Below are 20,633 nucleotides of genomic sequence, written 5' to 3' on the forward strand. Positions count from 1 at the left end.
GTTCTCAGGCTCCAAAAAAAGCTCAAAAGCAGAGATACTAGAAGGACAAATCAGCCTGGCATGGAGGGTAGAGTTGTGGACTGGGAATTGGACACCAAAGTTTGGGTGCTGGCTTTTCCTTTGGGTTACTGTAAGTTTTGGCTAAGTCACATCTCTCTGTGTCTTAATTTCTTTCTCTATGATGGTAACCAGAACTCCCATGCAAGTGCATATGCTGTTTTCCTGGGCTACGGACTTTCCGTACATTATTACCCTCACCACCACCTTTTAAAGGTCATATAAGTTAGTTCTCACAATTTTGTGACGTCGACATTATCTCCCCATTTTACAAATGAGAAAACTGAGGTTCAGAGATCAGTGGCTAAAATTCGAACATGTGTTCTTTCCACTCCACCATGAAAGAATGAACCCAGAGACCCTCCGTGGGCTGAGCGCATCATCCAGCTGGCACTGAACTCAGATTCCTACCCCACAGTAAAGACCTTGGTCCCCGCAATGAGTTGATCCCAGGTCCCTGTCCCTGGCTAGGTTTTGACTGCCCCTTTTCATCAACTGAGTTGCAGAGAAGACTCCGTGCCAAATTTTCTTCTAAGGCAGACTCCATCAAGCACTAGCTATGTATCATTCGAAAAGTTACTTGACTTTATGTGCCTCAGTTTTCTCTTCTGTAAATTGAGGATCCAACTTCTCTGGATTGTTTATGAAGAGCAGATTAGTTAGTATTTGTAAAATGCCTAGAATAGTGTTTCAGTCGCTAGACTAAACTTTTTTTTTTTTTTTTTTGAGACGGAGTCTCGCTCTGTCGCCCAGGCTAGAGTGCAGTGGCGGGATCTCAGCTCACTACAAGCTCCGCCTCCCGGGTTTATGCCATTCTCCTGCCTCAGCCTCCCAAGCAGCTGGGACTACAGGCTCCCGCCACCTTGCCCGGCTAGTTTTTTTTTTGTATTTTTTAGTAGAGACGGGGTTTCACCGTGTTAGCCAGGATAGTCTCGATCTCTTGACCTCGTGATCCGCCCCTCTCGGCCTCCCAAAGTGCTGGGATTACAGGCTTGAGCCACCGCGCCCGGCCGACTTTTTTTTTTTTTTTTTTTTTTTTTTTTTTTTTTAAACACCATGTGGGGAGCAGTGTTCCTGGGCTCTGGGCTCAGCCTGAAACCTAGCAGAATGGGCATTTTAATATCCCTGTTGACAGGAGTTCTGCCAGGCCGCCGTAGAGCCCATGAATTTGAGTTACCGGCTCTATTTTAGAAGGGGGTGAAGAGGTAGGGAAGGGCTGGGGAGTTTTCTGGGATAGGGAGGCTGCCCATTGAAATCTGGGTGTCTGGGACACTGGAGGAAGAATAAGAAAGAAGCGCTGGGAGGTGACGATTTTGATATCATGGTGGTCTTCAGAGGTAGGGACAGAGTGTTGGGGTGAGAGTCGCTGAAGAAAGGTGTCTGGAAGGTCAAGGGACTGAGGTTGTGGGGAGCTGGGGTTCCTGAGAGGTCTTGGGATCCGAGATGGGGGCTGGATCTGCTGGGTCCTAGACAGCGCGTCCAAATTAAAATGAATCATTTGGCCCATAATGGCCGAGGCGCTTATCGGGGGCGGGCGGACCCGCGGCACTGCCTTATCTCCGCAGCGCACACGGCCCCGGCGCGCCTCGGCCCATGCTAACGAGGCCTGGAACGTGAGTGGGATTAGAGCGCGTCGGTGGAGGGGCCGGGCGGGCGCGGCGCGGGCGGGGGAGCGGGGGCCGCGGGAGGGGCCGGGCCGCCGCCGCTCAGGACCGGGCCTCAAAATGGCCACACACCTACCCCCGTAGCGGAAAGACGTGAGCATTCTGGCCTTTTTCTAGGGGAAAAGCAACCCGAGGCCTCCCACCGAATTCCTCATCAATTTCCTCCTCTTTTTCCCCACGTCCGCAAAAGAGGTCTTCGCTCCCTTTCCCTCGGTTCCTTTCGATGGGGGGGGGGGCATTTTCCACGGACGCCACCGCCCGGGCTGCCGCCGCCCCTCCCGCCTCGGAGACTCTCTTCCTTCCTTCCCCCTTTTCCTTACGCAATATACAGAAATGCGCGAGGCGGTGGTTGGTTTTCATTTCTTCTTCGTGGTTGTGTGCATGCGGTGGGATTGTGAGAGTGCGTTCATGAGAGCTGTGGGCGGCGTTGGCTGCTTCTGAGTGTGGTCTTCTTGGCGACAGGCTGTGTGTCCCAGTGTGGTGTGCCTGCGCGGTTGGGGTGTGTAGATGTGAACCCTTTGAGGCCCTTCTGTGTTTTCTTCGTTGCGCACGATTGTGCTCCGTTGGCGTTCTCAGCAGGGATCTGGTTCTGTGGGGGGGGGGGGGTGTGTGGCCTCTGCGACTGTGTTTGGGTGGTGTCTTCGTTATGTCGGGCGAGTGTGATTCCGACTGTGTTGGATTGTGTGTCCGTGAGCCGATACGTTTAACCGATTTCGTTGTGTCCTGTTGGGCAGTGTGCGGGGCTGACCAAGTCGGCTTCTGGAGCAGTGCTGAGTGGTGCTTGTTTGTTGCCCTTCTGTGGGGCTGGACCCTGTGTGGTCCTGTCCGCACTGACTTGTGTGCCTGTGTGCCTGTGTCCTTTAGAGGTGCGTTTGCAAATCGCTGGGGGCGGGAGTGGGGGGAGGGCGAGCGAGAGATCGAGGCGCTGGTGGGGGCGGCGGCATGGGGGCGGGGAGCGGGATTTCACATTTTATTCCAAATTATGATGTATTCGGGAGCCAGTTGTTGGCTTGGATGGGCGGACAGAGCCGGGCCGGCGGCTGCTCTGCCCAGAGGCCCGCCTGTGCCTCGGTGTTTGAGGGGTTCGTTGGTGAATGGGAGGATCCTCCAGGCTTGAAGCTGAGCAGCGCTCACCGAGGCCGGCGCCTTCGAGCCGGTCGCTGCGGGCTTCGGTTCCCGCTGCACTCCGGCTTCGTCCATTTCTGGTCAGTTTCGTGGGTGCGGCCGCCGGGGTCCGAGGGAGAGGCCCCGAAAGGACAATGGGCATATTAACCAGGCCTCGCGCCTCGGGTGGGGACATTCGGGATCACCTCCAGGGAAGATTTTCCCGCCCCCTCTTCGGGTGAGCGACGTTGCCGCTTGGGTCTGGTACCCGTGGCATCCGAGACCGAGGCCGAATCCGGGCTCTTGAGGGGACCGGGTTAGTGGGGCCCTAGCTCGGGTTGAAAGGATTTTGTTTAGTCAATTATTATAATTGCCAATGCCATCGCCATCACAATCGTCATCATTAACATCCTATTTTAATTAAAATAATCATCGTAGAGCGCAGCAGTTTGTCCCTTTTGGCTCCTTTGGCGGGAGAACAAAGCAGCGGGTTTTTTCCCCCGCTACCGCCGTTTTCTAAGTTGCTGGGTTTGAGGTAGGAAGAGAAAATGGAGAGAGGCACGGACACAGAGACTTGGTCATAAGGCAAACATTAACCCCCAGCGAACACGCAAACATTAACCCCCCGATAACACGCCGGGAATGGATGGATTCCCCTCTGCTTTCCTCCCCTCCCCTCTTTTGGATTAGAAGCGGAGAAAGAAAATCTTCCGCATTGTATTGCAATCCAGGGAAGAATTATTCCTATATTTCCACCAAAGCCGCGGCAAACAGAAGGAGTGCTTCGCAGTTAATCCAAGACTTCGATGTGTGATCATAAGCCTGACGATTTAGGCAAAACAAATTAAACAAAATCCACCAGGAAAAAATAAAAGCAAGCTAAATCCTGCTACATCCTTGAAAGTAGTATCGGGTTTGTTTTTGCGTTCCTTTCCTTTCACCTTGTTTATTGCTGTAAGACATCATTAGAATTCTCCCTTACTCTGTCTAAACCCTGAAAAATCGAAAATCGTTTTGTAGGGGTGGTGGAGGGGAAGATGGGGGACTTTTCCCCTTTCTTCTTTCCCTCTTTGTTGGTCTTTATTTCCTTTTCTTTTTCTGTCTCTCTCTTCCTCTCTCTTTCTTTTTTCTTTCTCTCAGTCAGTAGGCGGACGAGAAAGGACCTGAACATATCAGATATCTCTCCCCAAACCCCCTTCCCAACTCCATTTCTGTAGGAAAGTACAACCCCTGGAATTGGGTTCTGGTTTCGCTTTGGGCTGGAGGTGGGTGGATGCGCATCAGGGAGAGAATGAGGTGGGGTGGACTCCAAGGTTCTGTCCCACCGACCAGAGTCTGAGGACTATTCGCCTTTCCCAACACAGACCTCTGCCCATCCAGGCCCGGGACTACCCCTTCCCGGTGTAGCGGCAGTCGGAGATCTGGCTGCGGAGGCAACCGGGTAGACACCTCCCTGCTTAGAAAACAAACACTGAACCAGACCGATCCCAGTTGGAGGGTTCGAAAATGTTCCAGACAGCCTGTCGGGAGGGGTTGCTGTTGTTGTTGTTGGACTAAATAGCTATTCCGGATTGGTCGTGTATAGGGTTTTTTAAGGCGGGTGGGGGGAGGAGGGGGTAGAGGGAAGGCTCCAAACACCTGCAGGTTGGGGGCGGAAAGCTGTTTGCGATTCCCTGGACTGGTTGGTCGGGGACAGGAGGTAATTCCCAGCTATTGACCCCCATTTCTCTCTCTCCCTCCCTCTTGCCCTGCCTCTTTCTCTCCACCCCTATCTTTCCTGGAAACTCGCTTTGGGCGCGGCAGATCGCCCAGGACTACACCGCAGCGTAACTGCAGGCCTCTCAGCGCAAAAGGGGGAAAGCAAAGACCCGGGTCTGCATCCTCTACCTCGGCTTCCGCCCCTCTCCGGCGGAGTGGAGATCCTATTCAGAGGGGCCGGTCTCTCTAAATATGCCCCAGGTGAGTTTTCAGGGGAATGGTGCCGGTGGAAACAGTGTCCAGGAAGGCCTCGGGTTCCGGCCTGGGGTGAGGAAGGCTCAGGACAGAGGAGAGCCCAGTCTCAGATTGGGGGTGGGGGGAGGGGAGGACCAGCCAGAGCTTGGAATCAGGATCTGATTGCTGCTAGCTGCTTCTGTGGCCTCCAGCGGCTCTTTCCCTTTTCCGCCCTGGGTAAAACCAGTTATTTGGACTTAGTCGTCCAGGCCGTTCCCGTTGGTCCCGGTTCTGTGGACGTTTTGCAAGGCCGGTAACTTTGGGGCGGCTGTATCCGGGTGGTGCAGACTCTGCCTGGAGCTCCCGCAGGAAGAAGGCGACAGCCTTCCTGGCTAGTGCAGTCCCAGCTCGAGTGGGCCCTGACCCCGGGCCTGAGGCCTAGGGTGGGGCTGCAGGAACACCCCTCTACTCTGGTAGAGGCGAGGATGGCGGTGCTGTTCCCTGGTGGGTTTGGTACTTGTGCAGGCTTGGGGCTTCTCCAGGGTGTTGTGCTGGTGTGGGCCCAGAAGAGAGACCAGAGGCTGGGTCTAAGGGCTGAGACTGTTTTCATCTAAGAAATTCTCTGTATGGGAGATTGGGTCTGCTTGAGACCTGTCCCTAGGAAGAATCTCCTGGGGTCTTCTGTCTTGTTCTGGCACAGGTGGAAATATTCTGGCTGTCTGGCAACTGCAGATGAGGATTTTGCATTGGGGGCTATAAGCAGGGTCTCCGCAGTACAAAGAGAGAGGAGCTGTAGTTGCCAAATAGTCTAGAACTCTAAAATCTCCCTCCTCCTTCATTCTCCCCAAATAAAAACAAATAAAATCACTCAGGCGTTCCTTTCTGTAATCAAACCAAGTGATGCAGCTTAGTCGCCAACAACCGTCAGTGTGTGTGAGTGGCTTCTTTGGGGCATAGACCTCTGGCTGGTGATCCTGGTTGCAGAAGAACAGGCAGGATTTTCCTAAAATGTGGGGAGAAGCCGGGAGAGGTCCTCCACAGACCCTGGGAGCCAATCATATATTTCTCACAAGGAGCCTTGGAGATGGGATATTTATAGGCGTCTGGAGAAGACATTTGGGGCCAGGGTCAATTCATCTGGAATATGTACTCCCATTGCCTCTCAGGAACCCGCTGCTAGAGTCAAATAATTAATCGGAGAGTAAAAACGTGTCATAACAGAGCTTGAGCTAAGTCTGCAACTGCAGTGCACACTGTCACTCGGTTAGAAGCTGGGGCTTAAGGACGGGTCCCTGGGCTCACACCGGTGTGTCAGGACAGTGAGCAGTGAGATAGGGAACCAACACCTTGAAGCTTGTATGTTTCCCAAGGGTTGGTATATTTCTGGCACATTTCGCTGCTGCTGGGAGCAAGAGGACCTGGGTGATATACTTCTGGTGTATTTCCAGTGGCCTTGGTGTCTTGGTGGTTGCATTCTATAGATAGAGACCTATTGTCTCCACCAAAATCATAAACTCACTTCCAATGAAGCATCAGGGACCTACTGCCTTTACAGCTTGTATACACCAGGACTTAGGGAATTTTGTGGTTTCTGTGCCAGACCTGGGGGGCTGGCATTCTCAGAGCAGGTGTACAGCAGTCTGAATCTTGTCTGTCTGTCGTCCTGGGTGTCTGGTGGCAATTGAGCTAAGCTCCAGAGGAGGCTACAGATGGTCCCTTCTCCCTTCTGGGGTGGGAGGGATGGTTCCTAGGATGAATCCTGTCCAGAGCATTGCAGTGGCAGTATGGGAGCTCAATGGCTGCTATGTATGATTAGATAGACTCTGCATGGGGCTAAATTGATTTTTTTGTATTTGTTTGCTTCTTTTAAATGCCCAATTATATAATTCAGAGAACAGAAAGCTTATTTTAAACAACTTATGTGGAGTTGATCATATATGTACAACTCACAAGCATCCCCAAACTCTGGCCCTTGAGTCTCCCGATTTTTCTGTTTTGATTCTTGCTGGGCCCGGCTCTATCTGGATGAAGCCAGGGGATGGAAGAGCCCTAGCACACCTGTGGGAAGTAGAGTGGCTGTGGTCATCCTGGAGTATGCTTGTGGGAGCACAAGGTGGTTTCACTGCTCTGGGAATATGGGAGGGTAGAGCAAAGTGAGATTATTGTTCTGGTCTGGCTCTCTCACAGATAGACTGTGAGTGACTTTGGGCCAGGCAGTTTTCTCGCTGGCCCATTCCCCTTGTCAATAATGTTTCCTTGAGCATTTGCACAGTACTTTCAAATGCATAAAGGAGGTATTCCTCCCATTTCCCAAAGAACACCAAGGCAGGAGATGACGGTGAGGGGGGCTGGAAGAGTTCAAGAGCTTCATGACATCTGTCCTGCTCTTGGATGGGAGTCCAGACCTCATTGCCTGCAGGGAACCCTTCAAATGCCCACCTCCATTTCACCTCAGCCAGGCCTCTCTTTGAGACCTGACCTCTCTTCCAAGTCCAGCTGACCAGAAAGGGGTGGACTGCCTAGGGAGGTCCGGCCAGCACCATCTTCTTCCCTTGGCGACCTCTCATCTCTGTCTGAGCGGGAGTAAAGGCCTGCAGGGCGGACACAGGACTCACAGTGGATTTGCTCAGTGTAGACAGACACTCCCTCACTCCCCATGGGGACGAGTGTGTGTGTGTGTGTGTGTGTGTGTGTGTGTGTGTGTGTGTGTGTGTGGAGGGAGCTGGTTCCTCAGGATTATTCCCTGCCAGCTCTAGTGGAGTGGACCCCAGTCCCCTTAGCCTCCACTTTCTAATTCCCTACTTCCACCCGCACCGTGTTTCTGAGCGTGTGCCTGTAGGTGAGCTGGGGGTATTGCTGAGAGGCCAAGGGAGGTTCCCAAAGCAACGAATCCCTGCCTGACAGATTCCCCGCTAAAACCAAAGAGGACGATCGGGAATTTGTTCCCTCCTCTTCCCTTTCGGCCTGAGGAGGGGGACGGGGTAATCTCTTTCTTGCCTCCTTGTACATTTCCTTCCTCCTGATTTCCCCTTCTGTGTTTCTTTCGCTGGCTGTATTCCTTTTCTTCCAGTGTCTCTGTCGTCTTCCTCCATCTGTGTCCTTTTGGCCCCCAGTCTCTGTGTCTCCCAGGCACCCCTCCCTTCTCCAAATCCAGAGATCCCCTTTCCCTCCCACCCTAACCCTACCCGGCCTCCCGCCCTAGCCCCACGTGGCGCTAACTTTGTCTGCCTCTTCTGTCTCTGTGTGTGAGTTCCTCTCTCTGCCCTTCACCCCTTTACCCCAGCCCACGTCGGTGGGTCAGGGGCGGTCGTCAGAGCGGGCATCCGCTTGTCTGTCTGTCTGCCCGCAGGATGACCGAGCGGCCGCCGACCGAGGCGGCTCACAGTGACCCCCAGCTAGAGGGACGGGACGCGGCCGAGGCCCGCATGGCCCCCCCGCACCTGGTCCTGCTGAACGGCGTCGCCAAGGAGACGAGCCGCGCGGCCCCCGCGGAGCCCCCAGTCATCGAGCTGGGCGCGCGCGGAGGCCCGGGGGGCGGCCCTGCCAGTGGGGGCGGTGCCGCGAGAGACTTAAAGGGCCGCGACGCGCCGGCGGCCGAAGCGCGCCATCGGGTCCCCACCACCGAGCTGTGCAGACCTCCCGGGCCCGCCCCAGCCCCCGCGCCCGCCTCGGCCCCAGCGGAGCTGCCCGGCGACGGCCGCATGGTGCAGCTGAGTCCTCCCGCGCTGGCTGCCCCCGCCGCCCCCGGCCGCGCGCTGCTCTACAGTCTCAGCCAGCCGCTGGCCTCGCTTGGCAGGTCAGGGACCAGGGACCAGGGACCAGGGACCAGGGGCCAGGGGCTGGGCGGGAGGGGCGGGTGGGCAGGGCGACCACCCCCACCGGGGTTTCCCTTCTGCACAGCGGAGGCGGCCTGCCCTCCTGCCCCGGGGGCCGAGCGGGTGGAGCGCAGGCAGAGGAGGTCATTTTAAACCCAAGGGCTCTAGAGTCTTAAGCTGGAGCCCCCCGTGAGTGCCAGTGAGGGAGGGGCCTTCTGTGAGAGAGAGTGTGCGTGTGGTTGCCGGGTGCATGGCTGTGTGGAAGCCGACAGGAGGGCGTGGACACCTTCGGGGGTGCAAGCGTGTGGCTGGTGTGCTGGGTGGTGGTGTTGTGGGGGACGGAGAGGAGGGAGTCCCCTGAGCGTGGGTAGCAGGAAAGAATGTGCCTGCATGTGCTTTGCTGTGAGCAGAGGTAGATGTTTGTGGCTGAGGGTGTGAAATTCATTCGGAAGCGCAGCGCTAGCTGGACAGGCAAGAGATAAGGATATGAGGATGGTGGCAGAGGCACCCTCCCCCGAATCTCTGCTGGAGGGCCCGCCTGAGGTCTGATCTGCCCCTCCACTCCCAGCCCCTCTGCTGCTAGCTGTGGTCTCTGGCCCCAGCCTGTACTCCAGTTGCTGTAAGGGCATCCGTTTCCCCGCTGGGGCCACTGTGATGATGACGGAGAGAAGCGGTAGGGTTGGAATAGAATCCGGAAGATGGGGCTAGGATAGAGTGTGGGACAGTCAGTGAGTCTGGCGGGCACCCAAGAGACAGAGCTACGGAGAGCTTAGAGTGGGTGAGGGCAGAGAGCTAGGGGGAGAATTTCAGCGAAGGGGAGTCAGGGTTTCCTGTCTGTTGTGTATCCACAGCCCCTTATGGGTGGGGTGAGGTGGAGGGGGGGAGAGGACAGTGTGCCCCTTTGTGGTGACAGAGATGCACACCATCAGGTGTGAAGGTTACCTTTGCCTGAGTGGGCACGTGTTTGGGAGTGGAGGTGTGTGTGGATTGTGTGCTTGTTTCCAAGGCAGGAGAATGGAGAGTGTTTCTATCTGTGAAGTGTGTGTGTGTGTGTTTGTTCCATGTGTTATTCACCTCTGCTTCTGCATGTGTGCCTGTGTGTTTGTGTGGGGGGATGCGTGGTTAAGGTGTCTCCTCCTCCCTTTGCTTGTTTCATGACAGAGTGAGGGCATTCTGTGTGTGCGTGTGCGTGCGTGTGTGTGTATCTGTGTGCAGCATATTCACTGCTCAGGTGTGAAGGGAGCAGGGTTGCCCAGAGGTGGGGGACTCAACACATGTGGGGAGGATCCCTAAGTAGCCTCTTTCTCCCCTCCCCGCAACACGGGATCTTGTGATCTGCCTGGTCCATCTGACAGCGGGTTTTTTGGGGAGCCGGATGCCTTCCCTATGTTCACCACCAACAACCGAGTGAAGAGGAGACCTTCCCCCTATGAGATGGAGATTACTGATGGTGAGTCTGCCCCACCCCACCGCTGTATCTGCCCCTCACGCTGGTTAGAGCCCTTTGCAGGAGGGAACATCTGAGGCTACTCTGTAGGTGTCACAAAGGTGGGTGGGCCACTTTCGAAACCCAAACTGCCGAAGCCCTTCACTCTGCAGCTGAGCTGGGGCTAGGTAAAGTCCTGCGTGGGGCTAGCAGGACCACACTCACAGTCCCGTGAAGAGGAGACATGGAAGAGAGACACATAATGTGCTTAGCCCAAACCTCTGGAGTTAGTTCCAGTCCCCAATCCAGGCTCCATTCCTACACTTTGGCAAGGATCCCAAGTGAGCGCAGAAACACACAGTGTCCCCAAACCCCCCATTGTAGGCACTGACCCTCAGGGATTCCCTGCACTTCCTCCCAAGTCTTCCTTAGAGTCTGGAGTCTGCTTCCTCCCTGCAATGAAGTCATCAAGGGTTTCCTCCAAGGACCCTACACAGTAGGCTCCCCTTGTCTCCCATTAACACATTCTGGGCTAAGACCTGGAGTTCCCTTCCTGACATCATGGATTCTACCTTGCCCCCTGGATTCCCTGAGAAGGGCCTTGGCACTGCTCCTTTAAGGTACTTGAATGTTCCCTGAACTTGCAGGGATGGTTTGGACAAATGGGAGATTTGGAAGACCCTCACTGTCTTCCCAAGGTTGACCTTGTATAGTAGATTGGTCCCAGCACCAGGGGTAGGAGAGCAGGTACTTCAGAGCTGAGGGACTTTGAGCCAGACCCAGAAGCTCCCAGAACTTCAGCTTGGCTATGGCCTGGGGCTCCTGTAGGAAGGCTCCCCAAGGCCTCAGAGCCAGGCTGAGATTTATGCTGCAAACTGGTGGGAGGGATATGGGTATGGAGCTGGAGGTGGAGCCCTCTGTGGTGTTCTGGAAAGGAGAGGGGCTGGCGTCTGGACAACAGAAAAGACTTCAAAAGACCCAAGCAGCCTGGGGCACAGGTGTGCAGGGCTGAGAGGCATGGGTGCCTTGCTCTAGATTAGAGGGGAGTTCTCTAGTGTAGGAGAGGTGGGTGTACCAAACAAGAAGTAGACAGGACCAGCCCTGAAGTTCCCCAGGGATGAGGCATTTTCTACAATAGGCAGAGGAGGCAGAGCACAGGGGTGAGGGTTTGTGGGGTGTGCAGGAGTGTAAGGCAGTCATTACCCATAAGTGTTGGCAATATTTACCAAGCATCTACTCAGTGCTGGCCAGAGAGAGAGGCAGAGGACACCAGGAGAGGTAGACAGATTCAGGAAAGAGGAAGGTGGGGAGACGGGGGGGTTCTCTGGAAAAAACCACAGAGGAATAGGCAGACATGTAGGTAAAGGGTGTGTCTAGGGGACACTGAAATTAGAGACTGAACCCAAAAGAGTCCATAGAAGTAGAAATAATGCAAGATCTAGAGTTAGGACTTGATGTGGATTCCTGTTGCTGAATTGCTACCACCATGTATTGGTTACCTACTATGTGCCATGGACTATGTGTGCTTGGTTTCTGTTTATTCCTTACCACAAACTCATGAGGGCAAAATTACTGTTTTCATTTCACAGATAAGGAAATTGAGGCTGAGAGAGGTTAAGCAGCTTGATCAAGGTCACACAGCTAAGTCCTGGGTCACACAGCTAAGTCCTGGACCACCCTCATAACACTGGTCTTAAGCTTTGGAATAAGTCCTGACTACTTCCCCACCACCTCCCCTTCTGGATGTAGTCTAGCTCCAGCTGTGACAGCAGTCATAAGCACCCCCTCCGCAATTAGGAGCTCCCTCAAGATCACCAGCATTAGCCATGGTGGAGGGACTGTCCTCCCTATATCACTGCTGAGGGATGCTCTTTGTCTGGCCTGGAGGCCTGAAAGCAACAAGTATTTTCCTCAGAGGTATCCCAGGGTAGAACTGCCCTGCAGTTGTGCTGTGTTTTTCCCAGGCTGGGTCTGGCCTTTGGCAAAGAGTCAGCTGGGCTGGGGCCTGCTAGGGTTTGGAAAGGCAGCTTCAGAGGTGCCGTGGGTAGGAGATGGTGATCCTTCCCAGGAAAAGTGTGTGTGTGTGTGTGCACGCACATGCATGTGCATGCCTGTGTGAGTGTAGGAGAGAGAAAGATGATCAGGCAGCAAGTGCAGGATGGATGAGCTGATTCATAGACTGACCACTGAGGTGAGGTCTGCTTCCATCCCAGCTTCAGTCTTCTTAGCTATAAAATGAGCAGTGGGACTTAGATGAGGCCTTTGCCCTTCTCCTCTACCCCGGTTTTCACACTCCAAGGTCTGGTTCCAGGGGTTACTAGAAGAGGGCAAATAAATATCCCAGGACTGTCAGTTCCTTCAGTGCACAGAGCTTCCTGGACTATGTGACCCTGGCTTGTGCCTCAATGTTAGGGAGAGAAGCAGTTTCCTCAGCCCAGAAGTTCAAGAGCACTAGCAGGACCCTTCACTGTCTTCCCCTGACTTTACAAATCCCAAGTCAGGCTTGAACACAGCACAGTGCTTTGCACGCCATAAGTGCCCTAGACATGTGTGCTGATGTCTACCACTGCTCCATAAGTCTTCATACATGGAATGTTAGTGACTATTGGGCCAAACCATAATCAGTGCATTGTAGACACGGGGAGACTGAGGCAGGCTTCAGAAGCCTGCCTAGAGCTATAGGCCATGGCTGTGCATAGCTGTGTCTTCACTTCTCTCCTGAGTATGAGAGCCTTTCTGCATTGATCTCTACTTTCCCCTCCATTCCCCACCTGCCACCATGATGGGTCAGTCAGCAGACTTTTTTTTTTTTTTTTTTTTTTTTTTGAGACGGAGTCTTGCTCTGTCCCCCAGGCTGGAGCGCAGTGGCCGGATCTCAGCTCACTGCAAGCTCCGCCTCCCGGGTTCAGGCCATTCTCCTGCCTCAGCCTCCCGAGTAGCTGGGACTATAGGCGCCCGCCGCCTCACCTGGCTAGTTTTTTGTATTTTTTAGTAGAGACGGGGTTTCACCGTTTTAGCCAGGATGGTCTCGATCTCCTGACCTCGTGATCTGCCCGTCTCGGCCTCCCAAAGTGCTAGGATTACAGGCTTGAGCCACCACGCCCGGCCATTTTCTAAGCCCCTACTCTGTGCTTTCCATCACCCTTAGGATAAAGTCCCCCCACCTTACTGCAGGGCCCTGTGGAGTCTGGACCCTGCCTACTCTGATCTTGTGCACAGAACTCCAGCCAGCCTGGCTTCAAGCCTTGTTTAGTGCAGGGCCTGTACATTCCCTCAGCTTGGATACTCTTCTTCCTCTCCCCTTCCTGTTCCTGGCTAGTTCTTCACAGCCTCAGAACAGCCTTCCCAGCCACTGGAGCTAAACATGGAGCTTCTTTTCATTACAATTCAGCCCTTGTTTTTTTGTTTGTTTGTTTGTTTTGTTTTGTTTTTAAATATTTGTTTCCCCATTAAAACGTAAGCTCCATGAGGGCAGGCACTCTATTTAGTTCACCATTGTTCCTCAGTGCCTAGCACAGTGCCTGGTTGTTAGCAAAAAACTGATACATGGATAATAATAGCTAACATTTATTGACTGCTAAGCTGAGGCAGGCATTGTCTTAAGTTCTTTACCTGTGTTAGGTATTAGACCCGTGTAACAGCTCATGACTTAGTAGTATTACTTTCATTTTGCAGGTGGTGAAGTCAAGGCACTTCACAAGTTTTTTTGTTTTGCTTTGTTTTTTTGTTTTTTGTTTTGTTTGTTTGTTTGTTTGCTTTTTGAGACGGAGTCTCGCTCTCTCGCCCAGGCTGGAGTGCAGTGGTGTGATCTCCACTCACTGCAAGCTCCGCCTCCCGGATTCACGCCATTCTCCTGCCTCAGCCTCCTGTGTAGCTGGGACTACAGGCGCCCACCACCTCATCTGGCTAATTTTTTTGTATTTTTAGTAGAGACGGAGTTTCACCGTGTTAGCCAGGATGATCTCGATCTCCTGACCTCGTGATCCACCCGTCTCGGCCTCCCAAAGTGCTGGGATTACAGGCGTGAGCCACCGCGCCCGGCCCACTTCACAAGTTTTTATGTCACTTGCCCAGAGTCATTAATTTAGGCAGGGATAGTCAAATAGGAATGGAGTCTGTCTCCTTAGACATAACTGTGAGGCCTCTTGGCACAAGTGAATGGATGAATGAATAACATAAGGTCCCTGTCCTCAAATATCTCACAGCCCAGGGAGGGAGACAAGCACAGAAACGTAAGTAATGATCAAGAGTGATGGAGTTCCAGGGATTGCAGTATGGGGTGGTTGGTTAGATCTGTCTGGAGGGGTTGAGGAAGTTCCCATAGAGGAGGAAGCACAGGAACTTGAATTTGAAGGGTGGATGTTTTCTAAGTGAAAGGAAAGTAGGCATTCTAGGTTTCTCAAGTTTCCCAATGGATGGAGATGCCTTTGGGGAAGGAATCTCAAGCCCATTCTCCTAACCCTTGTCTTCCTAATCTCCAGGTCCCCACACCAAAGTTGTGCGGCGTATCTTCACCAACAGCCGGGAGCGATGGCGGCAGCAGAATGTGAACGGGGCCTTTGCCGAGCTCCGCAAGCTGATCCCCACACATCCCCCGGACAAGAAGCTCAGCAAGAATGAGATCCTCCGCCTGGCCATGAAGTATATCAACTTCTTGGCCAAGCTGCTCAATGACCAGGAGGAGGAGGGCACCCAGCGGGCCAAGCCTGGCAAGGACCCTGTGGTGGGAGCTGGTGGGGGTGGAGGTGGGGGAGGGGGCGGCGCGCCCCCAGATGACCTCCTGCAGGACGTGCTTTCCCCCAACTCCAGCTGTGGCAGCTCCCTGGACGGGGCAGCGAGCCCGGACAGCTACACAGAGGAGCCTGCGCCCAAGCACACGGCCCGCAGCCTTCATCCTGCCATGCTGCCCGCCGCCGATGGAGCCGGCCCTCGGTGATGGGTCTGGGCCAGCAGGATCAGCCAGGAGGGCGTCCTTAGGCTGCTGGGATGGTGGGCTTCAGGGCAGGTGGGATGAGAACTGGGCCGTTCTGAAGCAAGGCGGTGGACTTGAACTTTCCTGGATGTCTGAACTTTGGGAAGCCTTTACTGACCCTGGGGCTGGTTTTCTGTTTCCTGTACCAGTAGGAGATCAGAAAAATGGAGCAAAGTGGTAGGTACTTTTTGTGAAGACGGCACGGTCTTCCCTCTTCCCTCAGTCCCTAATCCTTCCCAAGTAAGAGGCTGGAGTTGTCACTGCTTTTGGCCTGGAGTTTGGGATCCCTGTCTTTCCTGAGATGTGGGGTTGTCAGCTCTCATCTGAGGCATCCAACAGTCTCTGCCTTGCCTTTAGCCCCTCCCAAGCTGGCTGGGGTGGCCTGTGTGGCCACTTCCGTCCATATTTATAGGTACCCAATAGCTGCCCATTTCGTGAGCCCCATCTTCACCCAGGCCTATGTTGATCCATCCAGCTTGCCAGATGCTGCAGAGTCACAAGCCTCGAGGTGCCTTCTTCAGGGCCTGGTTGAAGATGATCAGTGGACAGTCTGCTCTAGATGAGCTGGGCCAGAGGGTCAGGAAACCCAGTCGCCCTTACTTCTTGCCCTGGGCATCAAAGTTCTGCTTTCTCCCCACTGAGACTTGCCTTCCTAAGCCTGGGGCTGTGGAGACCGTGTCTGCAGCCCTGAGAGAGCCCTGTTGGGCTTTGTGTGAAGGCAGAGAAAGGGACAATGATATTAGAGTGATATGGAGCAAGAGATATTTTGGGCATGTGGACTTCAACTCCTCCACATCACTGTTCATGCTGGCGAGTGAATGCCAGTGTGCTGATGGGCGTATGCGGGTGCTGAGTAGATGCGCAGCCCCATCTGTGCATTCTCCTAGATGCTTAGAGGGATTTCTTTGCTGTAAGATGTCTGTTTGCTGATGTTCTGGTCTGTGTTCCGAATTGAGCACAAACTCTGTCCTATGAATGCTTTGCATTTGGAATTTTTGCTTGACTTCAGTTATTGGTGGAATCTTTAGCTCTCAATAGGACCAGGATCCAGCCTCACTTCTAGGGTATGGGAAATCCAGTCAGAGACCAGGCCCTGGCTAAGACCCACACATATGCACATTCACTTAGCAGAACCTTAAACACCCCTCAGTTGTGCAGCTGTCATCAAGGGTGTGTCTGGGAGGTTGGTTTAATGCAATAGAAGTGCTCCCCTCTGAAAGTTGTACATGAAATTTTTGTAAATCACATCCTTATTCTTCATCTTTTAAAGAAATAACCACTGCAAGTCCTTTTGTAAAGTGAAGAATCCTTTTGTAGAATGAACCACTGCCCCTTCATTGATTTCCTGTGTCAATCCAGATGGTGGGATGTGGTTTTCTTAAGGTGAGGCCTGTCTGTGACCTGCATCTAAGCCCAGGGGACAAACTGCACAGAAGTCCTCCTCTATGTCTGTCATTGTACCCTTAAGTCACCCCAGCCCTCTCCCTCTAGGTTCTGCCTTCGAGGTCAGAGGAAAGATAGGCTATGGTCCCGTCCTGTCATGCAATAACTCATTACTGTGGCTGTCTGGAAAGCCCCTCTTATAGTTTGGGCTTCAACCCAGTGGCTTGCCCTCACCATGATGGGGCCCTAATTCAGCCATGTGCAGACAGATAATATGTCTGCTCCCCTCCCCTTCCTTTTAAGGAAGGTCCAATTCTTGAGCTTGGGGCAACATTGTTCACCTTTGTAGCACTCTGGCTCCCCATTTAATTTCAGGCTCCCCAGATCATGTTTTGGTGAGCATTAGGGTTGCTCCTTTCCAATGTTTGGAAGATCCTGTGAGGAACCCCATCTGTCTAAAGATAGAGTCATTGTTGTAGGATCTAAAGCTTTGCTTCACAGTGGATTCGCTTGACTTAGGAATGAGAAGTAGCCACAGTGTGGATGGGTGGACGGGTTTCATGAGATGGATCAGATATTTTATCAAGAACTCAAACTTCTGGCTCCCTCTTCTTTCAGACTTGCCATGTGACTCTGCCTTGGCCTATCTCCTGGGGCTATGGTGTGGACTGAATGGGATCATGAAAGTAGACAGTTTTGAGAGCATAAAGAGCTTTTTTTCCCCCTCAATCTCAATCCTGCAGTGGGGTTTTGCAGCCTGAGTCCACGACCTAGGCAGTGGGCTGGTGTGCCTGACTGCCCAGCATTTGGGTAATTTCGATTGTAAACCACTTTGGCCTGAGTTATCGAGATTGTCCTCATTTCTCCAGATTATCTATTTTTTTGGTTGTTTTTTGTGAGAGACAGTGTCTTGTTCTGTCACTCAGGCTGGAGTGCAGTGGTGCCATCATTGCTCTCTGCAGCCTTGAACTCTGGGCTCAAGCAATCCTCCCACCTCAGCCTCCCGAGTAGGGAGGACCACAGGTGTGAGCCACCACACCTGGCTATTTTTTACATTTTTTTTTCTTTTTTGGTAGAGATGGAGTCTTGCTATATTGCCCAGGCTGGTCTTGAAGTCCTGGCTTCAAGCAATTCTCCTGCCTCTGCCTCTAGAAGCACTGGGATCACAGGTGTGAGCCATTGCACCCAGCCCAGATTGTCTTAATTTCTGTCTTGTTCCAAGGCCAGAGACAGTAATGAGAATGGAAAAGAGATATGGGAATACTGGCAGACTGTGTAAAATGTAATGCAACTACCCAAAACAAGCCTGGTAGGAAAGGGCAAGGCTTTAGGTCTTTGTAAGAACTAAAGAAGATCCGTAATTTTTATTTTCACCCTCTGTACCCCATGACCTTATCCTTCCTCTCCTTCCTTGTTACCCATGAAAAACTGGCAACATTCCAAGAATAGCATCTGTACAAAGGGGAAAGAACATAAAGGTAAAACAAAACAAAACACAACATTTTGAGAACAAAGATGACTGTAACCACTGAAGGGAATCACATCTTTTAAGACAAATTCATATTCTTTTATTTGTTATGGCAAATGACAAGATGGTACAACCTTTATTCTCTTCCAAAATAAAACAAAGGGCACAGCATCTATAGTCAGCTGACAACTATTTCTGCCTTTTGGGGGTGGGTCTGGCCGTACTTGTGATTTCGATGGTACGTGACCCTCTGCTGAAGACTTGCCCCCTGCCCATGTACATAGTGCATTGTTTCTGTGGGCGGGCCCAGCACTTTCCGTCAATGTTGTACTGTATGTGATGAATTGCGTTGGTCTCTGCATTTTTCTGCAGAAGAGGAGTAACCGCTCTAGGTACCTTGATCTTTGTACAGCCCAGAGGCCAACACTGTGGGTGTGTGACTCTTTAGCAAAAAAAACCCATGTGGTGATGATGTGTGTATATATATAAGGATATATCGGGAAGATTTCTAAATAAAAGTTTTACAAAGGGGCCTTAGGACTCTGTGCTTGCCTTGCACCCCTAGGCCTCAGACTCGGGACATTGAAAGAAAAGGCATGGCAAGAAACTGTTTCTCCTGACATGGGGAGCCTCCAGGACTCAGCTGTAGTCTTAGGAAGTGGGATTCCACCCTCGACTCTGAAGGCAGGCCTGTTGGGGAGGAGACAGCCTTCCTCTATAGGGTTTCCATTCTTTCCCTCCGCAAGCCTCATAGAGGGGGCCTGTCCCCTCAGCTTCATGCACCCATGCTTGTAGCTCAGGAAGCCTCAGCAGACATCCCCTCTTTGTGTTGGGATCAGCTTCCATGGCTGGGACAGTTGTATATATCCTAGGTTCAGGACAGATTAAGGCCATACCATAGGAGGGCCCCAGGTTCCCTGATGACTCAACAGTGGCGGCTGCAGCTCTTATGCCTGGTTCTTGAGGACTGGGGACTCAGTGACGAAGTCTGAAGGCACTGGAAGTCGAGAGTGGAGGTTCTGTAGCAGGCTCCATATCATCCGGGAGGACTTCCCTGGAGGCTCAGGAATGGGAATGTGGTTTAGATGATACAACCTTTATTCTTTTCCAAAAATAAAACAAAGGGCACAGCATTTGGGGCTGGGGGAAGCCACTGCATGTGGACCATTTGATCCTCAGGGATTTCAGTAGGTCACACAGGCACTTCTAATGAAGTATCATGCCTTCCTTTCTTTCTTTCGTTTATTTAAATATTTTTTCAAGATATGAGATCTTGCTTCTTCTAGCCTTTTGCCCCAGCTGATCTTGAACTGAGCTCAGGAGTTCAAGGGTCATCAAGGTGAAAAAGAAACAAAAGGTGCAAAAACTGGAAGGTTTTTGTCTCAGCCCCTTGAGCAGTTGGGACTACAGCATGTGCCACTGGCACCCTGTTTCATTTAACAAATATTTATTGAGCATCTAGTGTGGGCCTGGTATTGTTCTAGGTACTGGGGATCCCACACTAAATAAAACAAAGATCCCTGTTCTTGTTCTGGTGGAGCTTAACTTCTAGCAGGGGAGACGGTAAACACACAGACACACACATCTGTAATAAATATGTTGATTCTATAGTAAGTTACAACATGATTAGTATTAAGATAAAAGTTGTGCCAGGAGGTGAATTCAAGGACCTCACGGATAACTCTGGCTCCTTTGGGGGGTGAACCTTGTTCATCCTGCCAGGCTCTGACTTGGCTGTTCTTGTCCTCAAGGTGCTTCCAACCATAGATAGGAGGGCAGAAGCAAGGCAGTGCTTGGGGACCATGCTCTGACCTACAGAGAAGCTCCTTGGTTTTTGGAAGCTCCCAGGTGTGCTTCTCCCTGGTACAGGACAAGGAGGTACCTGGGATGATAGGACGGTGAGATTTAGCCTTGGGGTGAGCTGGCTGTGGGTCTCAGCAGTGGTGGTGTTGGCCTGGTCTGTGCTCACAGGCGGGAGGAACAGTGTGAGGAAGGGACCTATTGTTAAGGGCTTGAGGCAGAGAAATGGGAAAGAGCGATCAAAGAGGCAGGAGAAACAGAGAGTGCTGTTTTAGAGACTGTGGTGTTCCAGAGGAAAAGGGCCTTTAGGGTGAAGGAAGTGGTTAGCCAAGTCCAAAGCGGCTGAGTGGTCAGGCAAGAAAGGCCTGCAAGTGTTGATTGGATTTAGCAATATGGAGGTCGCTGATGACTTGGATGACAGTGACACAAGGGGAGGAACAGAGGCAGAAGCCTCACTGTCCTGGACTAAAGAATGGGAAGAGAGGCGCACCATTTCCAGAAGGACTTTTCCCAGGAGAGGGCAAAGCATTCCACGTTGAGGTCTGGAAGGGCCCGTGAACTCTGTGGCCAGCAAGGCAAAAGCGATGAGGTGATAGAATGTCCAGGCTGCCCTGACCCTGGGGGGCCACCTGGGTCTCCAGAAGAGGAGACAGGCCCAGAGAAGAAAAGAGTCTTTCCAGGGCCACATGTCCCATAGTGGTCGGCAGGGGAGGACCAGGCTTCCCACCTCCCAAGACAGCTCAGTCCCGGAGGCACTGGGGGCCCCTCTGTCCTCCAGGGGAAAGGGCAGCAACCGGGGCCTTGCCTGAAATGGCCCTGCTGACCCGGTCAGCCTCAACCCTCACCACTTTTTTATTCTCTTTGCTCCGACTGTACCACCATTTCTATTCCAGATCACATTCTTTTATTTTTTTATGACCTTCTGGTTTTTGCACCTTTTGTTTCTTTTTCCCAGGACAATCTACCCATCCTCTCTTTCCGCCCTCCTTTCATTTGGTTAACTTGTCCTCAA

At 52.6% G+C, this 20,633-nt stretch overlaps 1 protein-coding gene across 18 annotated transcripts in view; it reads left to right on the forward strand.

The window, feature by feature from the left end:
- Nucleotides 1-1,518: 1,518 nt before the first annotated feature.
- The window catches only part of TAL1 (TAL bHLH transcription factor 1, erythroid differentiation factor), a 36,249-nt gene continuing 17,134 nt past the window's right edge, over nt 1,519-20,633 (forward strand). The window contains exons 1-6 of one of the 18 annotated variants that reach the window (XM_077958027.1): nt 1,666-1,814; nt 4,206-4,323; nt 4,629-4,784; nt 8,107-8,553; nt 9,928-10,022; nt 14,480-18,352. In XM_077958027.1, the coding sequence (XP_077814153.1) occupies nt 8,108-8,553; nt 9,928-10,022; nt 14,480-14,934 (996 nt within the window). In that variant the 5' untranslated portion in view covers nt 1,666-1,814; nt 4,206-4,323; nt 4,629-4,784; nt 8,107 and the 3' untranslated portion in view covers nt 14,935-18,352. Of the gene's footprint in view, nt 4,785-8,106; nt 8,554-9,927; nt 10,023-14,479; nt 18,353-20,633 lie in introns of those variants that run through there. The other 17 variants (XM_077958022.1, XM_077958015.1, XM_077957983.1 and 14 more) reach the window with 17 other exon arrangements.

This window comes from Macaca mulatta, chromosome 1 (assembly GCF_049350105.2).
Source record: "Macaca mulatta isolate MMU2019108-1 chromosome 1, T2T-MMU8v2.0, whole genome shotgun sequence".
NCBI lineage: Eukaryota > Metazoa > Chordata > Mammalia > Primates > Cercopithecidae > Macaca > Macaca mulatta.